This window comes from Tyto alba, unplaced genomic scaffold (assembly GCF_018691265.1).
Source record: "Tyto alba isolate M040663 unplaced genomic scaffold, T.alba_DEE_v4.0 Super-Scaffold_30, whole genome shotgun sequence".
Taxonomy (NCBI): Eukaryota; Metazoa; Chordata; class Aves; order Strigiformes; family Tytonidae; genus Tyto; species Tyto alba.
Window position 1 is genome coordinate 955,428 of NW_024881305.1, and position 25,981 is coordinate 981,408.

The 25,981-nt window shown below is 41.4% G+C and overlaps 1 protein-coding gene across 2 annotated transcripts in view; it reads left to right on the top strand.

The window, feature by feature from the left end:
- LZTR1 (leucine zipper like transcription regulator 1) overlaps positions 1 to 24,633 on the top strand; it is a 36,164-nt gene extending 11,531 nt beyond the window's left edge. Inside the window, exons 10-21 of one of the 2 annotated variants that reach the window (XM_042800016.1) lie at positions 4,732 to 4,884; positions 10,069 to 10,179; positions 10,981 to 11,073; positions 11,990 to 12,085; positions 13,176 to 13,359; positions 15,094 to 15,263; positions 17,089 to 17,245; positions 18,424 to 18,550; positions 19,634 to 19,783; positions 19,977 to 20,082; positions 20,906 to 20,986; positions 23,817 to 24,633. In XM_042800016.1, coding sequence (XP_042655950.1) covers positions 4,732 to 4,884; positions 10,069 to 10,179; positions 10,981 to 11,073; positions 11,990 to 12,085; positions 13,176 to 13,359; positions 15,094 to 15,263; positions 17,089 to 17,245; positions 18,424 to 18,550; positions 19,634 to 19,783; positions 19,977 to 20,082; positions 20,906 to 20,986; positions 23,817 to 23,933 — 1,545 coding nt within the window. In that variant the 3' untranslated portion in view covers positions 23,934 to 24,633. The remainder of the gene's footprint in view (positions 1 to 4,731; positions 4,885 to 10,068; positions 10,180 to 10,980; positions 11,074 to 11,989; positions 12,086 to 13,175; positions 13,360 to 15,093; positions 15,264 to 17,088; positions 17,246 to 18,423; positions 18,551 to 19,633; positions 19,784 to 19,976; positions 20,083 to 20,905; positions 20,987 to 23,816) is intronic. The other variant, XM_042800015.1, reaches the window with a different exon arrangement.
- The last annotated feature ends 1,348 nt before the right edge of the window (positions 24,634 to 25,981 follow it).

A 25,981-nucleotide genomic window follows, 5' to 3' on the forward strand; every position in this document is an offset into this window, starting at 1 on the left:
CAACAACCTTGAAAGAAAACCGAAAATCACAGCTTTCCCCTAATATTTATTAATTTTCCAGCTTTTGGCAATTAATGATTAAAATAACAGTCCACTCACAGTGATTTGAATTTCTTAAGGTGGGCACAAGCAATACATATTTCAGTATGTATGTAAAGCAATACATCTAAGAACAGGGTGTGTGGTCTATGCTTAATAGTTTGCCTTACAGTATTCCTGGAAACAATGACTTAAAAACTTTAGTCATTGTGGGTAGCTGAGACAAGCTCCTTGTAATGTAAAATGGCTGGAAGTGCTGATGATATTCTTGGCTACAGAAGCTGACATAGTGTAGTATCATTTAGTAACATAAATAAATTTCCCTCATGTTTATTATCTAGATCTTCCAGTATAATATCTCACCATCTTGTGTTCACAAATCAAGGAGGCTATTCAGAGAAGAAATATGAAAATGATTGAAGTTTGGGAAACACGGTGATCAGCTGTGAAGTATAGTCTCTTTTAGGGAAGGTTTGGGAAATTAATTCTTCACTGGTTTACCTGGGGAACAGAGGCATTTTTAATCTATTGGTAAAAGATAAAGCAAGATCCAGTGACTTAAAGTTGAAACTAGAAAAATTAAGACTAAAAAAGGAAGGAAATAGAAGATTAGAGATTGTGAAGAATGAGGGTAATGATTCATTGAAGCATTTTATCAGCTGTTTGGTAGATTCTTATACTTATAAACTAGGATTTGATATTTTCTAAAAAGAAAGTTTTCCTAAAAGGCTCCATTTCAGTACTACTTCAAGGAAGTCTTTTAGGTGGTTTTATGCAGGAAGTCAGATTACCATCCCAAAAGTACTGTTATGGTAATTTGACTTTTGAATAAACACCACGGATCCAAAAAGAAGCAAATGGTTGGTCACTTGATTTTTGTCATCTGTTGTTAGATTTCAGTATATGATCTTTTGAGACATGTGCATTGGATTTGGCAATACTTGCTCTTTAAACTTTGCCTAATCCTCTCTGATGAATTATCTAACAGTACTTTTTAAATTTGCAACGGATACATTAAAATGATTTTAAAGGAAAGAGCATTTACTATTCTTAGAGCTGTAAATAAGTTATGGATTGCCTCATATTCTGACCTTTGCGGTGATAATGGTATATGCTTGAATGTAATTTTTAAAAAATTAACCTCCCTGTTTCCAGGCAGTATTCTCCAGTGAATGTCAAGTGGAAAAAACTCATCTTTAGTGTAGAGCGGAATATCAAATGATGTCTACTGTCCCATTCCCTATTACTTACCATAACCAGAACTACAAAACCTCTAGATGAACTGATATTGCAACAAGATTTTGTTATTTATGACTTTGCTTTTATATCTAGTGATTTATCCTGTGTTGTAGGTTTCTTCATTATGGTCTTCAACTTTCTATCCTCTGCCATAATCCATGACATTCCCTCTTCTGTATTAACTGCTTTGCATGAAGAAGTGATACTTACTGAAGTGATCCTCTGCTTTATACCATCGTTAAGATATAATAGATTAATTTATATTGGTAATGTAGTTATGACAACATCATTAAATAAATTGCAGACAAAATGGTTTTGACTTGCTAACAGTAGTGTGATGTTGCAGATTTCATGAGAAGTTTTGAGAAGTCTCTAGCACTGGAAGTCTTTAAGCACAGGCTAATGAACTTCTCTCAGGAACGAAATAAGTATTGTTGATCCTGGCTGGGGCAGAGGAATGGAAATAGACTTTGATGAGATATTTTCCAAGTATCTGTGATAGATTTTTAATTCCCTGTTTTCTTGTATAGTACAGTCAGGAAAATAAAAGGGGAAAAGGAAAGCTAAATTTCCATCTTAGATGTAAATTAAATTTCTGTTGTAACAAGAACTAAACTGGGCTTCCAGACTTGGAGTATGTTAAAGAACATAAGGAAATCTTAGAATCACAAAAGCAGGTAGGTTGGAAGGGACCTCCAGGGGCTTTGAGTCTAGCCTTATGCTCAGAGCAGGTCTGGTTAGGACAAGTTGCTCAGGAGCATGTCCAGTCTGTTTCTGCATATCTCTAAGGATAGAGATCCAACAGCCTCTCCTGGCTTCTATTCCAGTGTTTGTCTGCTATCATGATAAAAGACATCTTCTTCTCATATTGAGAAAGAATTTCCTGTGCTCTAACTTGTGTCTCTTGCCTCCTGTCTTTCCACTGGGCACCTCTCAGAAGAGTGACTGTCTTCTCTGCACTTCTCCTGTAGGTAGTTGCAGACAGTAAGGTATCTCCTTTGCTTTTTCTTCTCTCATGCATCATGTGCTCTAGCGTCTGATCATCTTGGTAGTCCTCCGCTGGACTTATTTATGCAGGTCAGTGCCTTTCTTGTACTGAGGACCTCAAAATTGGGCATAGTTCTTCAAATGTGGTCTTACAAATACTGAATAGATGAGGAAAAGTCCTTTCCCTCAACCTGCTGGCTTTACACTTGCTCATACAGCTGAGGGTGCTGTTGGCCTTACTGCAGGAGAACACTGCTGAATCCTGTTCATTTTATTGTCCCCTAGGACTCCCAGATTTTTCTTCCTATAGAGCTGTTTCCAAGACAGCCAGTCCTTAGCTTGTATCACTGCCAGGAATTACTCTGTCCAAGGGGCAGGACTTGGCAGAAATTCATGAGGTGCCCATCAGCCCATTTTTCCAGCCTAGATAAGCCCTTCTGAATAGCAGTCTCCAGCATTTCAGCCACTTCAGACGATTTGGTATCAACCAGACTTGCTGAGAACTCAGTGCCCTCCTCTAATCCATTCAGCATTTTGTAGATGATCAGGTTAGTCAGGAAAAATTTACCCTTGGTAAATCCTTGCTGACCATTCCCCGTCACCTACTTCATGTGGTGGAAGTAGCTTCCAGGAGGATTTGCTCTATAACCTTGTTGGGACGGAGGTGCATTTGACTGGCCTGTGATTAGCTGGATGCTCCTTATAGGTGATAGAAGACTTTGCCCAAGCTATGTTCTCAGGTTCATATCATGCCAGATTTTTAAAAGTAATAGGTACTTCATGGATTATAAACAACACTTTGTTTACTCTCAGGTACCTACTGCCTTAAGCTAGGATAGATGAGTACACTGCCATAATCTGAAAGGAGTATCTGTCTAAGGAAAGGCATAATAAAGCCCTTCAGCATTTGCCTTCTCTTTGTTCATTTGCAGAGCTGTATGTCTTGAAGTTCTCTCTAAAATGAATCTATTCCAATTTTGTCTGAAAAGCAAATAGATTTTCTGCACCCAGCATGTGAAAACATTTTAAACCCTTAAACCTCCTTGAACTTAATGAATATCCAAAGCTTTGTCTCCCCATCTGTTTGAGAGTTTTATGCTGTTGCCTGGTATGATAATGTAGAAGCATCTCTTGAGTATAAACAGATACCAGTAGTGACATCTCACCTGGAATGGTTGTAGCTTATGGTTTTCTTCCAGTTTCAAAGGAAGAACAGATTTTTTTTTTTCCCTTTTAGTTTATGTTGGTTCACCAGATTTGTTTGTTGATGGCTATAGGTCTTTTTATTTCATTTTGTCTTAAAAGTTTTTAGTGGTATTGGAGGATAGAGAAGCTCATCAGTGTTCCTAGATTGTGAAAGAGGTCTGAGCACATCTTTGCTGGCTTTGGAGTTCAGTGCAACAGTCAGCTTCCTTAATACCTGCTCATTCATATATAAGTGTGAGGAGAGTTAAGATTTACACATTTATAAATTTATTCTGTAAATATAAAAAGGCTTCTGAGAAACTAAGAAAATGAGAAAGAAGAGCCTTGAAACAACTGCAATAGATTTGATTTTAGCTATTTCCTAGTATTACACAGAGTGTTGCAATTTCAATCTGCAAAAGCTCTGAAAACGTGTTAGAGATGTTTTGAGAAATTAATGAGAAGATAAACACTGAAAACAGCACAAGTAGTCACAGCCTGCAATAGTAGTATAGCTAATTCTTCACAGCCAAGAGAATGAATCTCACTACAAGGAAGTTACATTTTTGTAACTGACCCAGATCTCCTGACAGAGGCCCAGAAGAGCTGCATCTGGGCCGTGAACAGGGCCAGCTGAAGCCTGGCCCTCCGGGAGTGCTCGGCTCTCTGAGGGAGCAGCGGCAGCTGCGTTAGCTCAGGGTATGTTGCCTGCCGTCACGACGCGGTGTAACCTACCAGCCGTAGGAAAAGGTTTCACTTTGTCGTCTTCCAAATGTGTTAGTCAGCTTTGACATAAAGTACAGGTTGTCACTTTGTGGTGATCCATCTGCCCTGTTTTTTCGTCAAGCCAAACTGCAGGAGGTCTGTCTCAGGCTGTGGGAATAGTTGACAGATACTGCCTCTTTGCCATCTTTGTTCATGATCTGCATTCTTCATACTTGCAGTAAACAAAACCCTCAGCTTCTCATGAAGAACCAAGCCATGGGAGGAAGAAGGCAGACAAAAAGCAATTAGTGCATAAGATTTTAATTGCTATATACCTATGTCATTGCAAAAAACATAGGAGAACTACATGACTAATTTGTTAAGTTGTTCAGTCACAGCACTAGGCTCCAAACAAGACCATGGTGATTTCTCTGGACTGATGCTGAATGTTCTGGATACATGGGCACAATCTTTTGGAACTTCAGCTGACTGGGAACTCCTGCTCCCTGTCCAGTCTCTCATGCCTCCCTCCCATCTATACTTTTACACACTGTTGTTTTTAAATCTTGTAACCAGGTGTCCTATCCAGAAGTGGCTGAGAGAGTATCTGCCCCAGAAAAAGCTCCCTCCTTGCCCTCAGAAGAACGTGGTTTAAAAAAATCTTGGGATGTATTTGGTTTAGATTTTGGCATAACAGCAGTTAAACAACCACCTACAGCAGACTCAGAGGTAAATAAAGAAACACTTGGAAGTGAAAAAGACTTCAAAAATGCAAATTACATTTTTTCCAGGAGGGAGAAAAATTCCAGCCTTGTATGTGCCTTTTCTCCTCCACTCCTTTTTTCTCTCCTTGATATTTATCTTGAGCTATTTCAGATTGAACAATTATCTAAGAACCATTTAAACCTTGACTCTGCACATGTGAGTTCTAAATTGCATATAGGAAACTAGTATTGACCCCTGAGTGGAAACTATTCATTTGATTTAATTTTACTTTTATATTGATTCAACTTAATTTATTAAGGACTTCAGGTGAAATTGAATGTATTCGTGGTGAGGTCAAAATTTAAATCAGTGAATTTATGTAGGGGTTTGCATAGGTTTAACTATGTTTATTTTAAAGTATGTGTCATCAGCCCCAGAGATGATGCTCAGGGCTATAATCTCAACTCTTTGAATGATTGCTAGACACTCTAGCACAGGAAGAAGCAACACTAATGCACAGCTTTGTAAGTCAAATCAGAACCCTGATGAGCATCACAGGACAAACTAAATTTGTGCTGTCTAGACAGGATACAGAGTGAGTTTGTGCAATAGAAATTAAAAAAATACCAAAAAAACCCCAAACAAACAAAAAACAAAACAAAACCACTCAAACAAAAAAAAGCACCCCAAACTTCTGAAATACTTGAATTTTGAAATTGATAGCTCGAATCATGCCAGCAGTGTGGAAGGGTATACTAAAAGGGAAGCAAAGGTGACTGATGAGATCTGCTTTTAAAAGCAAAGATTCCTCCTTGAAAAGAGCCTCAGATTGCAAATATCATTAACCTTAAATAGAGAAAACACTTGAACAGATGAAACAAGTCAGTGTATCTCAGAGAGAGGTGCCAGCCCGGATCAACAGAGGTATCAGGATTGAATCTAAAATTCTTTTTCTCAGGCACTGCTAATAAATTAAGGAGATCATGTTGATTGAGAGGTAAGTATAGGATCTAGAGCTGACAAATACATTCAGACTGGCAGTGCACCTTATTTTGTGATTTTTAGCATTCTCATGTGCACTGGGAGTGAGAATGACAATAAGCCCTTTGGATTCACACACGACCATATGGAGTTGCGCCAGCAGAAACCTGTCCTGAAATTACAGTTATTGCTGTAGTCTACTGTAGTCTGCCTTTATGATGTCATAAAATTAACACAATTTCTTTGAGCCTCTTTGCTAACTGTATAATGAGGGTGATCAGCACTTTTCTATGTTACAAGCAGGGTGTGGGACATTGATTAGACTGTGCTTGTAAAAGATGGAAATTAGAATAAATGTGTTATATTGCAAAACAAAGGCTTAGTTTCACATTCACTCTCCACTGACTTTGTTTCTCTGAGAGCAGCAGTTCCTAACTGTAACCTTGGCTTACAGTGTTGTGAGCAGGGAGTCACTCACCATGTAGATGAGTGACAGACTTGTCGTCTAAGGCAGTTCTAATAAACTACAACTAGTAATAATCTTTTATTTGTGCAGTTGGATGGATTACAAATATGCAGACCATTGGGAGAATCCATAGGAAAGGTATAAGAACAATCAGCAAACATAACCCTATTAAAAAGCTGAAAGAGCTTGAGATGCCTAGTAAAGGGGAGATGAGAGGTGACGCATACTCTTTGAAATGCAGGAACAGTTACTGCGGAAAGGAGGGAAAGAAACTCTCTTCTGTGTTTCTGGTGGGTAGGACAAGAGTTAATGTGATTAATGCTTAAATTGCAACAATGAAGGAATAGCCTGAACAGATGCACCTTTCTCTACCTACACAATTATTTGCAGTAGAGTGATTTTATGTTGAAAATCAAGGGTTTCTGTACTCTCAGGCTCTGACAGGGGATTGTGATCCAGTGGCGTCAACCCTGTAGTGCTCGATACTGGCCCTTCAGGTGTTAGGTTAGCTCTACTATAGACAGTGATTCTTGTCCCATCTTTGCATGAACTGGCTGAAAAACCCCTTCTTTGGGGTTCTATCAAATCACATTTGACTGTGTGCATTAGTACAAGGGATGAGACTTTGCTCAGTAGTGAGAGAGACACAGGTATATAAATATCTGCATAAAACAAGCTCTGATTCATTTCTTCTGGTAGGTTATAAGTGACCTGAGTTAGCTCAGCCTTAGGCAGGACAACCCCCACATGGTTTCACCAGTACTCATTCTTCAAAATACAGGTCGATGGATGGTGAGCAGAGCGATGACTTCTCTCTAGTGTTTAAAATAAGACCATGTAACTCCAGCCTTCCAGTGCTGGACTGCTCAATTTGGCATGCAGGGCATAGGTTTGTGTGTCTGTTCTTGTGAATTCCCTCGTGGACTCTTTTCCTCTGCAGAGTCCCATGCTAGGAGGATTTCTCACCATCCTGGCTAGCAAATTAGATACTATTTCATCTCTGTTCCTTATAAAACTCTATCTGGGTTGTTCAGCAGCTGGATTTGGCAGCTTGGGAGGGCTCCCAACAAAAAATTTGAGATAGGGCAGGCTTTTGGCATCTGGTATTGGTGAATGAGGAACGTGGAGCCCAGCATGTCTCTCCAGCTGTTTATGTCTCTCCAGCTGTTTACGCTCCTGAGCTCTGCTAACCTTTTTGCCCTGAATGTTTTCTTCTTGAGGATCCAGCTTCCCTGGCTTGCACTGGGCCAAATTTTTTCTCTGGCCAAAGCCTTGGTCCTGGGAGGGCAAAGCGTTACTCTCCTTGAAGGTGGCATGGGTGACATCTGTATCTCACTGCTTGACAGGGTTGCCATCACCATGTGGAGGTTTGTTCTGGCTTGAATTCTGCTTTTCTGATTCAGCAAAAGAAATATCTTGAAACCTTCAGCTGCACAGTGTTTTGATGAACTGTATATGGCCTTCCATTTTCTGGGCTATCCTTTCCTATTTTACATTTCTCTTACTACTCACTTTAAAAATGCAGCATGTGTATTTAAAAAGTAGAGTTGTTTGATTGCTTAAATTATTAGTAAGTGGCAAAGCTCTGGTTCCTTGACTGCTCCAGTACCAACCATTACAAACTAAAAATCATCATTACCGTATTCCTTACAGATCATTTGAGTTAAATATGATGTAACTAGCAAGCATGGTGTTACTTGGTTAAATGTTCAGATGATTCATGTTTCCTTTTGGCACCAGTTGTCATAAAATAATGTACAATTTTTTGACTGATAAAAATTACGGTTATTAAATACAGTGGCTGCTTTTTAAAACCTAATACTAGAGAATATTGATAACTATTTAAATTAAAAACAAAGCTAAAGTATTATTAAAAAAAAAAAAAAAAACAAACCACCCAAAAACAAACAACCAAAATAAAACCCCACAAAACCAGGGAAAATTACCTGAATAAGTATAAACTGGGTGGCCTGCATTTGATCTCTGACAGAATAGTTCTTTATTTGGAGTTGTTTTTGGTTGGAGATTTGGTTGTAAGAAACATATTATAATACGGCTAATATCAGCCCATCTAGTTGTGTGGAAGTAGGTCTTGGCAAGCAGACTTCATATTTTTGGGATGAGGTTGTGGAGGTCCAGTTGATAAAGGTCACTGATGTATTTTTAAACTACTATAATATGTTTGATTTTTTCTAGTCAGTACATCTTATTTAATTAATGAGATTGCTACTAAGAATGAATAGAGGCCATATAAAATAGGTTATATTTGACAATAATCTCACCCTCTTCTGGAAAGGTATTGAACAGGGGCCTGGCAGGAATGTACTGATAGATCAATATCGCTCCATAATCTTCCCATCCCAGCACCAACTTTAAAGTTTCTTTGATAAAGTATCCATGAAGTATGCCAGAGACAGAAGGTATCTTATTTATCCAAAGGAATCAGGATGGCTTGTTAAACTGGCACAGGCAAACATGCATTTTAAGGTGACCAAATCTGTGGTTTGTACATCTGAGGGAAGAAAAAAAAGGTCCTAGTTACTGCATGGGGGATTGTATCCTTAAAAGATGTACTTTGAAGAAAAGAAAAAGTCATGGAAAGTCTGGTGAGTAACAAGCTAAAGGAGACCGTTGTGTGATGCTGTGGTGAAAGGGATAATTCGGTGGTAATGAAAAATGCCAGTCAGCATGGTTTCCTGGAAAATATGTCTCCCCAGATAAACATAATCTTGTTCCATGTCTGAGTTTACTTGAGTGGTGTCTATAAATATGTACAAGAAGAGAAGATTTCTTATACCAGAGGGCTTTTTATTTCACAGGCAAAGATGTAATGAGACTTGCTGCCTGGAAGAAAAAACAAGGCTGATCAAACTAGAAGGAAAAAAAAAAAAGTTACTATCATCACTTGAAGACTATGTGAGATACCTCAGTGAGCTGTGCTAATTTGATCAGATACCTTTTGTGTAACCTCAGAAGAAATGGGGAAAAATTATGTGGTCTGTCCTGTGCAAGAGGGTCACAGCAGCTTTGACATGCAACGACTCCTTCCCACTTGAAAATCATCCAATTTTGGAAGATGAACTGTGTTGCATGGCACAGTGCAATTGCTCAGTCCTGTAAATAGCTGGGGCTTTATGTGGTGGGGAGTGACTATGTTTTCTGTGGACCTGACATGATGGAGAAAGGAGATGTGACTCTGTGGTGCCAGCTCTGTAAACATCTCCAACTTTGGGCTTCTGTGCGAATCTGGAATTACTGGAGGGGCTTGATAGCCAGGTGGTTCAGCTGCAGCAAGCTGGGGAAGGCGTGCATTTACAAGCCTGGAGTTGAATATCCTGCTGAGATAGATGAACATTTACCTTTCAAGTTTCCAACAATATTCATAATAAGCTCTGAGTTTGCATAGTGATCACATTTGCAGAATCTGTTTATTTCTAGAAGTGCGTTTTATTTTTCTATGTAAAACTTAGCTTTGAGTTTGGTAAATGATATGTTTTGTAACTCTCATGATATGTGGAGCCCTGTGTTAGAAGGTGCAATGGATTGGTGTTTTGAAATGTGACTGGAAAGTGTGTTCTAGATAAACTAGGAAACAATCCTAAATTAAATAAATATCAATCTTAGGATACAAGCATTTGTGTCACTTCAGGCTATGTTGATTTTCCCTTCTCACTGTTGATCTGTTGCAGGTCCTTTTTGCTGGGAGAAAAAAAAGGCTTTTGTTTATTCCCCTCACCAGTTTTGTCCTTTTCTTTCCCTAGTTACCCAGTGGGAGACTCTTCCACGCTGCAGCTGTTATCTCAGACGCCATGTACATCTTTGGTGGCACAGTGGACAATAACATTAGAAGTGGAGAAATGTACAGGTTCCAGGTAATTCACTGTTAAACATACTCAAACAGCCACACCAATCCTGCATGAATCTTTCTGGCTTTGTTTCCAGACACGGCACTTTCTGGTTTGGCTCACCATGAGCTTGATGGCTTTTGTTTTGCATCCTTCCTGCAGGCAGCCTTTGCATTTCAGATTCAGCTGCCAAAGATTAATGTATAGCTTGAAAATCTTTTGAGAAATGTTACCTGGACAGACATTTTGGTAAGGCCAAGCTTTCCAGTGCCTTCTAAAGTCCCAGCAGAGATCATGACAACTTATTTTGACAAATTATTAAAAATGTATTGGACAGGACTTACCAGCATGTTTAACTGAAAATTGACTGTTCCTCTTCATGTAGGCCATGTTCAGGATTCCTGGGTCAGAGCGTTTTGTATTTTACCTTCATGCAGTACTCCCACTCCCACCACCCCAGTAGCTGTGGGACTTTTAAATTTCAAGATACTCACACCAGGTCAAATCTACCCCACAGTCAAGTTTATTTTTATTGCATGGAACCCTCAGGCAAGTGCTGAGAGCAGGTGAGACTCCTAGACACCAAATCCTGAAATCTGCAAGTTGTGATGAGACACAATTCTTCCATGTTACCCTGTGTTATCTTTCATTACCCTTGCCATACAGGAAGCTCTTGCATGTGTTTGGTTTGCCTGTTATTTTCTGCTTTATATACTACATTGATGTCAAGTTAATAAGAAAATTCAGTGATAGTATATGTAACTACAGTGCTTTTGGATATAGCCATTTGAAATTAATTCTGTCTTATGTGCGGTTTTATTTTTCTAGTTTTCTTGTTACCCTAAATGCACTCTACATGAAGATTATGGAAGGCTATGGGAAAACAGGCAGTTCAGTGACTTGGAGTTTGTTTTGGGAGAGGTGAGTAAAATTTGTTGAAAAGGTGCCAATGGGGCTGTTGCTGTTTGCTGGGAAAAAGAAAATTGTACAGTGATTGTGCCAGAAACCCTGGGAATGAAGTTTCAAGAGCAGCATCACTGGTGAAAATGATGTTTGTCTGGTTTAGTAAATTACACTAATCCAGATAAATTCTAATGCTGCAAAGGGGAAGAAACTTTAAAACTGAGACATAACACAAATTTATCAGAGCACAGTATATGTAGTTGCAATATGAAAATGATACTAATGACCTCTGTACTTGGAGGTCCCAACTATCTCCTGGAAAGAGCAGGTCAGTGGTTTGCAGATCCATATATCATTTCCAGAGCCATTTTTAATTACTGAAATAAAATAGAATGAGAAAATGCAGCACAGGACAATGATTATCTAGTAATTAAAACAATTATAAAATTTTTAAAAGAACATGTTTTCTTCAGAAAACCATGAGAAATTTGAACTGCATTTCTTTTGAAAAAAAAAAAGTAATGAAACACTTTGCAGAGATCAGATAAGAAATCCCCAACAATAGATGGAATAGATCATGAATAACAGTAGCAAAAAAAAATTACTGTTGTTTTGAAAAGAGAAAACTAAACTGAAAATCAGATGCAACAATAAGAACCAGTATCTCTGACTCTGAACCTGCACAACAACTTCCACTCAGTGAACATAACAAAGACTTTTTCCAAATGGTGTTTGCCATTAGCCTTTAGGGAAAGTAGATGTTGAATTCCATCTCTGTGTGCAGAGCAGTTGCAAGGTTGCCTTTCATTCTAACTTAAACTAAATGTATAGTAACCTGGAGTTCAGCCCAGGTTTCTATGACTTCTGCCATCTGCCACCATCATGTGATTTGGGAATAAAAGTTGAATGTGTATTCTTTCTTTGCATTTGACAGAAGGAGGAACGAGTCCAAGGGCATACCGCAATTGTTACAGCTCGCTGCAAATGGCTGAAAAAGAAAATCATACAGGCAAGGGAGAGGTTGAAACAGGTGAGTATTTTAGAAAAGTAATTTTATGGCAAGGTAGTGTTTATTCTGCCCAATTCTGGAAATAAGGTTATCGGGGAAAAAAATACCTGCTGAGACAGATGTAGGACCAAAACAGCATCTGATGGTAAGGTGCTCTTGAGCAAGTAAAATGAAGAGGATATTTAATATTAACATGGGCTGCTGGATGTATAGCAGGCCAGGCAAGCCACGTAACATGGAGGAGCCAAAGTTAATCCAGTTATCTGGATTTGGCAGTATGGTTCTTGGGACCTATCATATCTGTCCTAAATTCTACTCTTGTGGAATACCCCTGGGGAGGTATGCGTACCCCTCCCTCCGGGAAGGGTAAAAGCTGCATGTCATCAGGGATGGCCTGCAAGATTAGACAGATTATAGGGAAGGCAGTGTTAAGACTTTGAGGCTGACTCTGTCCCCTTTACCTTAGTATTTCATGACTTTTTCCAGAGTTGAAGGTCTGCTGCCTCTGATTCATTGTCTATTAATTTTAACTGCTTATAGCTTTTCAGCAGCAAACATTTTATTGCTCTTGAGGAAGTGGTAGCACACAACCTGCAGTAAGATATACAGATACCTCATTGCCCCTTACTTAATTTCATTGCCACCCCACAACACTCCATCTTCACTGGAAAAGGCTGTAGGGAAAGGCTGTGGGAGTGAAACTTGAAAGTAACAGGGTGGCTTAAAATATTTCTGTGCAGCACTTTGAGCTCTGACTTTGACAAGGCAGGAGTCTGTGGAACCTGCTCCTACATCTTTCTTCTCTGAGGAGGGATGCTGTTCCTTATAAGGTTAGAAATGAGCTCAGTGGAATTCATTCCTACCTTTTTCTGAGGCCTGCTTTTGAGCTTTATCCAGAAGTTCACATTTCTTCTGATCTGTGTTAGTCACAGGGTATAGAACAGTAAGTCTAAGACATATGAATTCCTTGTGTGTGAATTCTTGAAGATAAAGAGATCTTGGGTCTTGAAGAATGCGCAGTTGTGAGAATGATCTTCCCTCTGGTTTGATAGTAATGTGTGTGAGCTGACACAGACTTGTCATGTTGGAGTGGTTTTTCTATCTTTATTAGAAATCAAAGCAAGATATCGAAGACGAGGGACATGCGACGTGTCAGAAGGATGGGATTGGTGGGAATGTCAAGTTGTGCCGTCTGCAGCCACTGCTGGAAGTGCCCATACGAGAGGCTGAGGCACAACCCTTCGAGGTGCTCATGCAGTTTCTGTATACAGATAAAATAAAATACCCTCGCAAAGGTAGGACAGCAGGATAAAAAAAATACTGGCAACTGGGAAGCAAACATTTATTTTGATGCAGAGCAGGATCAAGCATTCTCAGGTGATCAGTCTTGCTCCAAGCACTTAATTATTTACCTGAGATTAAAAAGAAAAGCAGACTTCTATCAAAGCATACTAACAGTGCTTTGTTTTTTCCTAATTGTTTTCAAACATCAAGGAAAAGCAGGTTCTTGGTCATTCCAAAAGGTGTAAAGAGCCCAAACAAACAAACAAAATTTTCATGGTATTTTGAACATGACGGTGGCCTGCTTGGAAGGACCATGTATCCTGGGTTGGCTTATTTCCTTTTTCTGCTATTGTTTTGATCCATTGCAAACTGAGCCTACACAGAAAGGCAGAGCAAACCAGTATTTATCTTATCGTCAAAATGCCAATCCAAAGGAATGCCTCAAGAAAGGAAAAATCCATTTTATGCATTCATTGAAGATCCCTGAGTTAAAACACTTGCAGGCTGGGAGGTAATAGCCAGAGATTGCTCAGCTCCCACACAGCAAATCTGGAGTCATGGCTGTGTTTGTGTGGTGAGGTCTGGTGGGCTGTGGGCGTCAGACTGGAGACCCTCGGGGAATTCCAGCTCGTGGGACTGGGGAAGCTGCAGCTATGTGGCACAGTCAGGTAAAATGAGGTTCATCTATCCTAATGCTGAGTTGCTTCAGCTTCAGTCCAGGATCTTTCCTTTCTGTAAAAGGTAATTCTCAGGAAAATAATGATTTGTATGTGCTTGTCCCAAGGCTTTCCCTGCGAGGTGACCTGTCTAATTAATGGGGATGAGGGAACCTTCTCATTGGTGTCAGCTGACATTTCCAGATCCCACTTTCAGCCAGTTCACTGATCCTCAGCATGCTTACTCCAGGACGGGATCAGACCAAGGAAAGGGTTATCATACTGAGCTCTTCCCTTTGTTACAGGCTTCCCAGGAAGCCTGCTATCCTTCCCCCAGCCCATCAGATGTTCTCCCTGGTGCTTACCTTTCTGCTGGGATCCTCCAATGGCCCTGTCCTGACCATTTGTATTCCTCATTGCTCCTGTCAGTTCAGAGAGCAGCACCTTGGGGATCCATCCAGAGGCTGAGCTAATAGAATTGGGCATGCTTATCAAATGGGATTTTCCAATTAGACACAGGGAAGGCACGTGACACACAGGAAGGCTTTTCTCTATCAAAAAGTAGTTAGAGCAGATGGCCAGGGATCTCCTGTGAGGAAAGCAAAGGCTGTGGAGGATTATTCCTTGAGTTGGTGTCCCAGTAGCCCGATTGCAGTGGCCTACAAGGCTCCCCACTGCCCCTCTCGTACTTCAGCCCTCTCTTCTAGAGCAGCCCCAGATCTGTACATGCACAAGCACAGAGTGTCTTCACAAGGGTCTGGCAAAATTAGGGAGATGATTGCTAATACTGCATAAAATCCAAGGACTTCAGCAGAGCTGTTAGCAGCTGAGCACTTTGGAAAATCGGCCTGCTAGCCTTTGGAATCTTTTGGGGTGGCTGTTTTAAGCCTCAATTTTTAAATTCCTTTTTTAGTATCAATTAAGATTTTGTCTAACCAGCAATGGAATTTTTTTCTCCATAAAAATACTCCAGTCACTGCCCATTCTACCATTCCGAATGCTCAGGTTCATGTAAAAAGAAATACTTCGAGAAAGGTTCCTCTTTTTGTTCTGTGGGCTCTCCACCATTTTTATCTCTTGTAATTTCAGGTCATGTGCAGGATGTGTTACTTATTATGGATGTATACAAACTAGCCTTAAACTTCAAGCTCTCTCGCCTGGAACAGCTCTGCCTTCAATATATTGAAGCATCCGTAGATCTGCAGAATGTGCTCATTGTCTGTGAAAACGCTAACAAGCTTCAGCTGGATCAGCTAAAGGTAATCACATTTTGAATACAAAGTAACTGATAAGAAATTTTTTAAAAGTAAGATTTATGTAATTAATTTTTGCAAAAGCTGATAGCTTTTCAGCTCTTTCCTATAGTTAGAATTGCTTGAATATATGTTAGTGTGGACTGTTCTGCAATTGTTCATGAATATTATGTAGGCTTTTTTCACTAAGTGTTTGATATTTTTGCATATCTGCCTGGTCAGATGTAAAGGGCTGCGTGACTTTGGCTCTTCATCAATCCACTCTCACTGCAACAAGATGGGATCAGTGCATTTTCTGGTCCCACTTTTATACAGAGACTTCTTTCGCCTGGTCGGATGAAACAACTAAACTCTGTTCTCAAGCCTTTGATCTGAAAAAAATGTGTCTGTGATTCTCCATCTCTGTGCAGCAGGTCAAGGGCTTCTAGGCGTTTGCTGAAAGTCATGGTAGAGTTGTTACCCCCAGGTTTCAGACCGTGATTTGCTGTAATGGTCTGGTTCCCACCAACAGTGGCCAGAGCTGATGCTGCTTAAAGCTGCAGAGAAGCAGCTCCTCCACCCAAGTCCAAGACTCAGTGCAAGATCATGCAATGCCTATTTGAGCAGCCTGTGCACATCAGTTGGCCATGTAGCTGATGGCTGCAAGCAGAGTGAGACTAGAGAAACCAGTATACACCAGCACTTCCTCAGGCACTCTTTATGCACTGTATTTGGCAAAGGAAAGGCGTCTGGGAGGACAGCAGCAGAGTCAGCAGCAAGTATGTAAATGCTGGCACAGCCTTTGGTGCATAGACCATGGTACCACCAGCTGCTCAGAAGCTCAAGCAGGTACCTCAGCATTGTTGGCTCTAGTGCCAGTAATGTCAGGTCAGCCAGCTGCCCCCACCTGCCTTAGCTACCAGGTAGCAGGGTGACAGGGGCTCTTCCACACAACTCCATTTGGTCAGGATCACCCTGAGTTGGCGTCCTGTCTTCTCAAGTGCACGTTAGTCCTCATGGGTAGGTGCCATCTGCAGAAAGCTGCTCTTTCTGGCATCCTAGTCATTGTTTAAAACATTTTACAGATGGGTCCTCGACAGATCCCTTTGGATTCTAGGTGAAATAACTTGACAGAAAATGGACAGTAAGAATTATTCTTTGGGTGAATTTTATACTCACCTTATGGTGAGCTGGTATCGATTATATTTTTGGCTTATTAAAGTGTCCTGAGGGAAAGTCTTGGTTCACACTGGTAAATGAAGTGCCATTTTTTGTCCCTTTAACTGTTTAGCATTAGGACTGGATCATTTGTAACCCCTCCACCACACTGATTTTTCTAGCAAGTATGTCATACAGGAACATACTCTTTCAGACTTCAATCTTTACAGAAAAGGTTAAGGCAAAATCCACACAAGGAAATCCTGCTAACTGTTTGTACCTTTAATGGATAGTGTTAAGAGATCTCTTCACCCTTCTAATTAACTTTTGGTAACTAATTGTATAAATTATTATGAGATAGTAACCAATCTTAGTTAGCTCTGTGAAGTTTTTGGCATCTCCTGAATTCCTGTTTTAGAAAGCTTCAGAGCAGCTAGACGGGAGACAGTCTTTTCTTTGTTATTTGTTAGTCAGGTTTTTCTAGATGCTTAAAATCATCCTGAATTTCATGTTCAAGGCAGAGCGTAAATAGTCACTTAGTAAGGAGGTCACTGTGTGATAGTTCCAGCTGCAGGATCCATGCGGGGGTCAGAAAGGATAGCTGTTTACACATGTAACGTGGTAACATTTTTGTGATGCTGTAGGATGACTTCAAACTGTAATTTCTTTTATTAATATTGTGATTTTTTTTAAGGAACATTGCCTGAACTTTGTGGTGAAGGAATCACATTTTAATCAGGTAATAATGATGAAGGAGTTTGAGCATCTTTCTTCATCCCTCATAGTGGAGATTGTACGGAGAAAACAACAACCTCCTGTTCGAACGCATTCCGATCAGCCACTTGACATCGGTAACTTTTATGCTTTATAAAGTAATTAGCTGTGCTGGTTTTGCATTGCTAATGGCTTGTTTAGTCTAGGAAACAGCCTAGGAAGTAGACTGCTGCAGACCACCGATTCTCTAGTTGGTATAACTGTGCTTAGGCAGTTTCCCAGACTAAGACTGGGACATGCTGGTTCTTTTTCCACTGAGCTTCAATCAGAACAATAGTCTTATCAAAATACATGAAAGGTCATGTTAAATATAGTCGCGTTTCTCTTGCAATAAAATATCCTGATTCTTTTAGGAGATAAATAACCTGCACTAATGGTCATGCCTTTCATTTTCATTCTGTGGTTGTGCTGAAAGAAGAAGATTTGATTTACAATTTTATTATGGAATTCATCAAGGACTGATTTGGGACTAGCCTTATTCAAGATTTTTTTATCATCCTTACACACAAAAAAAGGAATTGTAATTGTGAAATTTGCTGAGGCCACAAAGTTCAGAGGCATTGCCAGCGTTGATTTGGAATACTGCACGAAAGTAATTGAGGACTGGAGAGAAGGATGGGGAAGACAGTCCTCGAAGGTCAGGTAGAAAGCCACTGGCTGGCATTTGTCCTGGGGAGAAAAGAGGTGCACCAGTCAGAAAGATGGCATAGCCAGGTTCTGTATGCAGAGCTGGAACGGTGCAGGAGACCCAAACATTGAGAAATTGAAAGACGAACTTTGAAAATACGAGTGAATTTGGATCAGACTTGAATGTGCTCTGTTTCTCAGTTATTGTGTATTTTCAAATGTTAATTAAAATGTAGGATAAAAGAAGCCTTTATTGAGGATTTGAGAAAGCTTTTTCATTAAGAAACAAGATTTTATATTCCTGGTGGTTGGAAATAATGAAAAGTGTGGGGAAGGATCAGATTTCATTATCTATAGAGAACACTTTCAGTGTGGCCACTGCCAGCATTTGCTGTCAGTGGTTTGAAAGCAGAGCTGCCAGGATTGTTTCTGGGAATGCGCAGTAGGTAATGGGTTGTGATGGGGGAGGATGAAGCTCATTTTGCTCCAAAATTATGAGAAAGGGCTCACCCCAAGGGTCCCAAAGGAAAGAGGGGCTGCAGCAATGGTTTGACCTCATGTTAGTTTGATAGTACCTGGTCACCTGGAACTATGGTGTCTTTAACTATTTCATTATGTTAACTTTCAGGAACATCTTTGATTCAGGACATGAAGGCTTACCTAGAAGGAGCGGGGACTGAATTCTGTGATATCATCCTTCTCTTAGATGGCCACCCACGGCCAGCCCATAAAGCGATACTAGCAGCCCGCTCTAGGTGAGTTGCTGTTTACTAAAACTGTAACAAATATTGTATGTGTAAAATGCAGTGCTGTGCAGTCTGTGGATCAGCTTGCTTTTTTTTAGAAGACAGGGAGGAACTCTGTATCAGCAGCTTTGCTCATTGAGTGTAATAAGCCTTTAAGCAGCAGTGATTAAATATTTTTTTTCAATTCGATACCCAGCAGGGAAAGATCAAATGAAATTAAAACTGTAGAGATTCTCTAGAGGATGTGTAAGAGGCTGCACTGCAAGACAAAGAGTCTGTAAAATCATAAGAAGGAGAAAAGGGTGTAAAACATAAGGCAGTTTCAGTGAAGTGGAAAGCAGCAGATGTCCACAGAGGTCAGAAAGAGTCTTCTGATGGTGAACATCCATTTTGAATCATGTGAAACTTGAATCTCTTTCTCACTTGCTGATATTTAAAACTGGGTATGAATAAACATAACAAAAAATGGTGCATAACAGGGATGAGATTGTTCCTGTACTTCCAGAGGCAAGCAGTTCACCCTTCTGAAGATGGGTACTACTCTCCCTCCTCAGCACGTGGGTGAAGGGAGCTCACTCTTTGCTCATGTGTTCTGTGTACCTGCACCTTTATGTTCTGCCAAGCATTAAGTGTTCACATAAAATTTATATTTCAAATACTGTCACAGTTTTTTTCCAGTCCCAGTAATAATATTCAGTATTAGTTACCGTGGTATTTTACCAGAAGCATTTCACAGCTCTTAAAACAACTCTGCATGATTGGCAGCCTGTAGATACCAAGGAAATTCATAATGCTTTAAGCTCTCTACTGGGTTTTATGCAAATGAGATGAAAATCAAAGCACTATGTGTCCTAATTTTCAAGAAACAGAGACAAATTTCAGGTAGTGCAGATGAAAATTAGGGGGATTATATTTGGAGTTCTTTCACAGGCAGACAGACATATGTGAAACAGTAATTTAGCAGTGTTTTTGCCCAGGTTGTCACCTGAATTTGCTTTGGAAGCTGCAGTCCTTAATAGCAGCCTTTAAACAATATTGGGGTAGACCATCTGTCTGCAGAATGTATTACATCAATTTTATTTCCTTTTCCAGTTACTTTGAAGCCATGTTTCGTTCTTTCATGCCAGAAGATGGGCAAGTGAATATTTCTATAGGTGAAATGGTTCCCAGTAAGCAAGCATTTGAATCTATGCTTAGATACATTTATTATGGAGAAGTAAACATGCCTCCTGAAGACTCCCTGTATCCTTAAATTCTAAAGTGCATGTATAGCAGCTCACCTTCCTTTTGCTCTAGACTGCCAGTTGCAACCTAGGAGGATTATTTGGCAGGGTTGCATTACCAGGCACTGCCTTTTAACTTCTCTCATTGACTTGTGTTTACAATCAGTGCTGTTTCCTTTGCTTTACGTTTTTTTCCTTAATAAGATTAATAGCTACCTCTTTGCTGCACCCTACTATTATGGCTTCTCCAACAACAGACTACAAGCCTACTGTAAGCAGAATCTAGAAATGAATGTCACAGTGGAGAATGTACTCCAGGTAATTGTCCGCAAACAGCTTTAATTAGTCATTTGACTTAGATAGGGAAAGCCAAAGGGTCTAGTCAAGTGGGTGCCCCCAGTGCCAAGGTTCACTGAGTGGCTTCCAAACTGACATCCACCACGACTGCACAAGCCCTTGGTGTGGCAGTGGTCCTGCACCCTTAATGCCTGCAGCTTTGTTTCCTTATCTGCTTTGTGTGTCAGCAGTGCTCCTGTGCTGAAGTGTTTAGCAGGTATTTCTCAACTGGCCAACAGGATGTTCCTCTTAAGATACTCATCCCCCATTGTAGACCACTGTTTCTAAAGGTCTTTTTAAGTTGTACCATGTGCTCAGCGCTCAACTCCAAACCCTTTTTTGGTAGACATTTGAACCAGGGCAAATGGTGATGTGCAGGTGACATTAGTCTTGTTTTATCAGTAGTGCTGACAGGATCTGGCAAGGAAGTTTAAGCTAACAAAAGATACTCTGTGATAAGAAAGCCCACAATGCCATCTGCTAGGTAGGCAGACCTAACCCTCTGCAACACAAGCAGAATCAGTTCCAGCGTTAACTGCTTTTGGCTCTTGCCAGTCTTGCTGGGGCACTTCAGGGAACCTGGCTCTGAAACAGATCTGCAGTTTCCTACTGATTATCTCCTGAGGACTCCATACATTTTAAATCCAAGGCTTAATTTTGAATAGTTCAGAAAAGATTCGGGTTTGTAATGAAAAATGGAGGCATTTGCCTGGCTCAGAGGCATTACCTCCGAGTCAGAGCAGTGTTTGTGCACTGTACATCAGAGCTATGCAAAAGGAAAATCACATTGTTGCTTTTGCTTTAGATTTTAGAGGCAGCTGACAAGACCCAAGCCCTGGACATGAAGAGGCACTGCCTGCATATCATCGTTCACCAGTTCACCAAGGTTGGTTGCATCTTTTCTGGGGCTTTTGAGAGCTGCTGTCCTCTGTTGCTACGTTAGTTAAAGACACATTAATATAGGGATCCATTTCATTCTTTCTCGTGAGACAGCTGAGAGCTGGCTGCGTGTTACTGACACTCACTGACAAGTCTGCTAGGCATGCTTTTCACACCAAAAATAGATGAAAGACTAGAACAGCCTAGTCTGGAAATGTGAAGACCTTCCAAAACAGAAATTAACCCAGAATTGCTTCCATTTCCACTTGTTCCAGCTGTTAATTTTGTGCCATTCCATCACTGGGTTCTCATGTATATAGCAAGATAAGTTTGGTATGTATTGAGGGTACAAATGTATCTCTCACTAGTGGTTATGAGTGTGCTGTTCATATTTCTCTTGAAGTATTCTCTGTCATAGATGTTATATTGTCATATATTGCTCTAAAGGCAAATTACCATGTCCTGGCTGGGCTTTCTGCAGTTTCCATGTTCCACCCGTGTGGGATGATGCATTAGAGATAGGAAAGTTCAAGAGCCTGATGTGCTGATATTCCTCTCTTTACTCGAGAGAATAAAGTCATTGTCATTGAGTTATTCCTATGAGTTATGATCCCTCCATGAGAGTTTCTCAGCATGTCACCAGTTCATTGCACAACTTACTAGCATTGTTGAAATTGGCAGATAAATCACAGGAATTGGGATTTCTGGATGATACACGCTTATTGCTAATAGTTCCCTAGTTGGTATTCAAGTAGCTCGCTCTCTTCTGTGTATTTAAACTCACAATCCTCCTGCCAGTGCCCATGGGGAAGGAACGCACTGCTAAGTCCAGTTTGTATCTAGAGATAAGACAGAGGAAGGTATTCTTTATTAAACCCTTAAGTTGCCCAAGCGTAATGCATTTTACATTCAGAAATAACTGAAAATGCATGAAGGGCTTTGAGAGTGGAGCCAGCATCCAAGAATCACACTCCTAATGGAGAGTCCCCAATGTGAGGTTGCAGCCCTTGCCTTCATCTTACATATTTTCTTCTGGCCTCATGAATTCTACAGAGTGGCCCAACTTCAGCAGGGGATCGAATATGGTCCCACTGCGGGTTACAGGGTAACCTGGTGACTGGGACATCTCCTGGGGTTTGGGGTCAGTGCATTGCAGTCCCTGAGAGCCGAAATCTCGGTCCCAGCTTCCCAGTGGAAGCCACAGGAAGACAAACAGTTTGGTGTGATTCTCACCAGAACGTATTGGGGGGGGGGAGGGAATGAACGTTTGCGATATTTCAGAAAAAGAGGTTTGAACTGAGTGTTACTCAATTGTACTCCAACAACCAGAATATGTGGAAATGTTTTATATTTAAACTGTTGACTGTTGGAACAGTTTTTATCAAAATATGGCTGGAAGACTGTCAAGCAGATGTGCATGAAGAAATCTTAATTATGCAATGTTTTTCTTTGGCCTGAGAGGCTTCAGTGTGTGATTTTTGGCCCAGGACTGGGTGACTCTATGTGTGGCTGGGCACGAATACTTGCTGTTCTGCTCCCTGGCAAGCCACAGCCTCTGAAGGGTGTTTTGTTCTAGCTGCACAAGCCCGGTGTGTCATCAGGGTTTAGGCAGGCTGGGTGTGTGACCATTGGGATCTCCTGGTCTTCCAGCTTGATTAATGCTGTCCTCAATTCGGACTGTTAAGGAGTTTACCCCACAGCAAGAATGTTAATTGAAGAGCTGTTCCCGGAGGTTCGCTAGTTTGGGCAACATGTTTTTAGGCTATTGTGTGTCAGTATTGTGCAAAAGCCCTAATAAAACTGCTGTTCTGAAGTGTTTGTACTGACACCCTGATCTCTTCCTCCGCAGTGCGTGCCTCAGTGTGGGGGCAGGATTCCCACCAGCATTAATGGGGTCTCTTTCCCACCCAGTCCTCGCAGACCCTTATTTTGGGGATATTACTTCAAGCACATGTCCTGAGCTCTTTCTGAAAGCGTGCTCAGCCATTTCCTTCCTGGGTTTCAAAAGATGCTTGGGATGTCTTTATTCTTTACCACAGTAAAGCTTCTTAGAGTAAGATGATAATCTTTTATTAGATCAGTTAATACAGGGTGGGTAAATGGACAGGCTTTTAGGCAGTCCGCCTCCAAGGGTAGGCATGTATGTTAATAACGCTAGAAAGAGAGATTACTCTCTCACTACTATGTGGTTGTGGAGAAGGAAGGAATGTAGGCCTCCTTTTTGATAACAGTTGAGCTTCTGAACAGTCCAAAAACCTGAAGTTTGTTGTAGATTCTCATATTTCTGATGTGGTGAAGGTTTTTGTTGGCTAGTGCTCCAATGACCTGCTCTGACTGCAGGAGGCATACCAGCAAAACCAGCATGGACACTAAGCACAGCCTCTCCTTAGGAGCACACAAAAGTGGAGAGATCAGGTCCTGAGTCACATTCTCAGTAGAAACATGCAGACTTCAAAGTTCAGGGCCCAACTTTGCTTTTAGGAGAGTGTTTAGCTGGCATCGTAGAGTTGTCAATATAAACAGTAATTATGCTCCTTTCTCAGAGAGGCAGTGCTGGGGTCAGAATTTCTGCTGTCCTCCATTGCCATCCCCTCCACACAGCAGTCTGGAATTGGGTTTTAAGTGCAGGACCTTGTGACTGGAGCGCCCGTGGGCCATCCTCTGCAGCCCAGTTCTACGACGGTGATTTCACGCTGTATGTGCCAGCCTTTGACTTGCCTGACCTGCCTGTTTCATGTGGGGTGGTAGGGGTAAAACGGTGATACATCACCTACGGTTTGGGGAGGGTTTTAATTTCTTTCTTTTTTTTTTCTGTTCTGTTTTTCTTTTCACTGAAGGTCTCCAAGTTGCCAAATCTCCGCTCCCTAAGTCAGCTCCTCCTTCTTGACATCATAGAGTCGTTAGCTAACCACATATCAGACAAGCAGTGCGCAGAGCTGGGCTCAGACATATGACATGCTTTGGTAATCGAACTTTTCATTTGTTCCTCAAAAAAACTAGCACTTTACAGCTGACTCTCCTTTTTTACCATTCCACACTGAGCTGCTCAGAGTGTCTACGCAGTACAGCAGGCGGCCCAGAGGAGCATGGACAGCTGACTTGCTCTTCCATGGATTTGCTTGGTTTGTACTTTTGTGGAGAAGGGTTCAGTCTCTGTTACGCAATTGTAAAATTGAAACCATTACAGGAAGGAAGTTATTCCACGTGGTTTGGGGAGTAACTAAGTTCAGAATCAAGCCCGTTATTACTTTTATACTGTAAAATAAAGCAGGCATGAGTAAGAGAGTCATTAATACTTTGAAACACAATATTTAAAGAATACTATTTAAAGAACTTCAGCTGACACAGCCAAGGGCTGTAAGGGGAAGTCAGATATAACAAAACTGGAAACAGAAAGCATGGCGTTCGCAGTGAGGCTGACTGTTGGACCAGAATGTAGTGACTTTCCAGAGACTCTCCATGGCATGGATTAAAAGATAAGCCCTTTTGCAGCTTCCTCAGTTGGTGGGCTTCAGGAGGTCCAGACCTGTTCTCTGCAGCAGGTCAGAGTAGAAGATTACAGCAGCCCTTTCTGACCATCAAATCCATTAATCCTGTCTTGCTAAGCCTTTCTAAATCAGTTTATTAATAAAGAGTTAACATCATCTCCTGGAATTTCATGATTGACTTGGCTTTCATTTTGGAAAAAAAATAAGCAAAAATCTCAGATCTAGATGAAGGTCACTGTTAAAAATAAGTGTGCTACATCTTGTTACTAATTTTATTCTGAAGTGTCTTCGCTAGTCGTTGCCTTTGCAGGAGGAAGGTAAATGAAGGCAGAGCGCCCTTTCCAGCCAGTCAGAAGCAGTGGCTGTTCCCTCCAGGTTGCGGCTCCCCGGCTCCCCGCCGTGCTGGATGTTTCCCACACTGCAGAGGGAAAGGAGCTTTACCTCTCCCCAGCTGCTGAATTATGCAGCTTGGTTGGGGAGCATTGGAGATCAGCTGGTGTTGGTGAAACATCTGCTGGCAGAACTGCTTGCCAGCCCTGCCAAGAGCTGCCAAGGCAGCGCAGAGCAGGGAGTGACACAGAAGCTGAGAAGCAGAATCTTGTCCTGCCTTAAGCCGCACCAGCTCGCAGAGATGAAGCAGGAGGCAGTGCTGACGTGCTGCTCTGCTTGGCTGTTTGGAACAGCAAGAGTTGGCCTGAGCTGGAGTGGTGGAAGATCCCTCCTGGGAAGCGTAGCTGCCCAGCCCCCGTGTTTCCACCCTTCTGGCCATAATTTTTAATTCAGGCCAGTAAAGTGTTCATGGTGCAGAACGAGTTGGGAGCTCCTGTTCAGCGTCCTGTAGCATGTCATGCAGTCGCTGTGCAATGTAGAATGTGTCATTTCATGGAATCCAAGGGAAGTGCTTTAGGGACCACTTGATCTGTCTTCCAGCTGATGGCTTGCTCAGGTGAGTCAGACCAGAGGGGGCAGATGCATTTGAGAGCCAAGGGCTCATTTTCACCTGGAGGGATTATTTCCAGATACCACATAAGTAATGAAGTCTCTTGTCAGAGGTCATGTTAATTGTACCGACAGTCTGCATGCTCCCTGGGAAACCAGGAGATCTGCAGTTGCAGAAAGGGGATGCGTCTCAACTTGTAAGAATACTACAAGTTATTTTCAGCTATGCTGAATCCACTAGAGGACACCCATTTCCTAAACATGCACAGCCTCATTTCCTCAGTAGAGAAGAACAGGCTCATTTCAACCGTGCCATAACCAGCCCCTTTGACTCCATTTTCTCAAACTCTGTGGGGTTTGGAGCTTACTCCTGAGCCCATCTGGGAGGAGATGTGCAGCCTCTGCACCCCCTGAGCACTGCGGGCGTCTTTGCTTTGGAGGTGGCCTTGGCTTACTCCCGGCTCCAGTGACTGTACCCGTGGTCAGAGTTGCATCGCATCCGTGGGATTTGTTGTCTGAAAAAGGGCAGTCCGCAGCGCTGTTACACCGCTGTTGGGATTCGCCTCTGGGCTGCT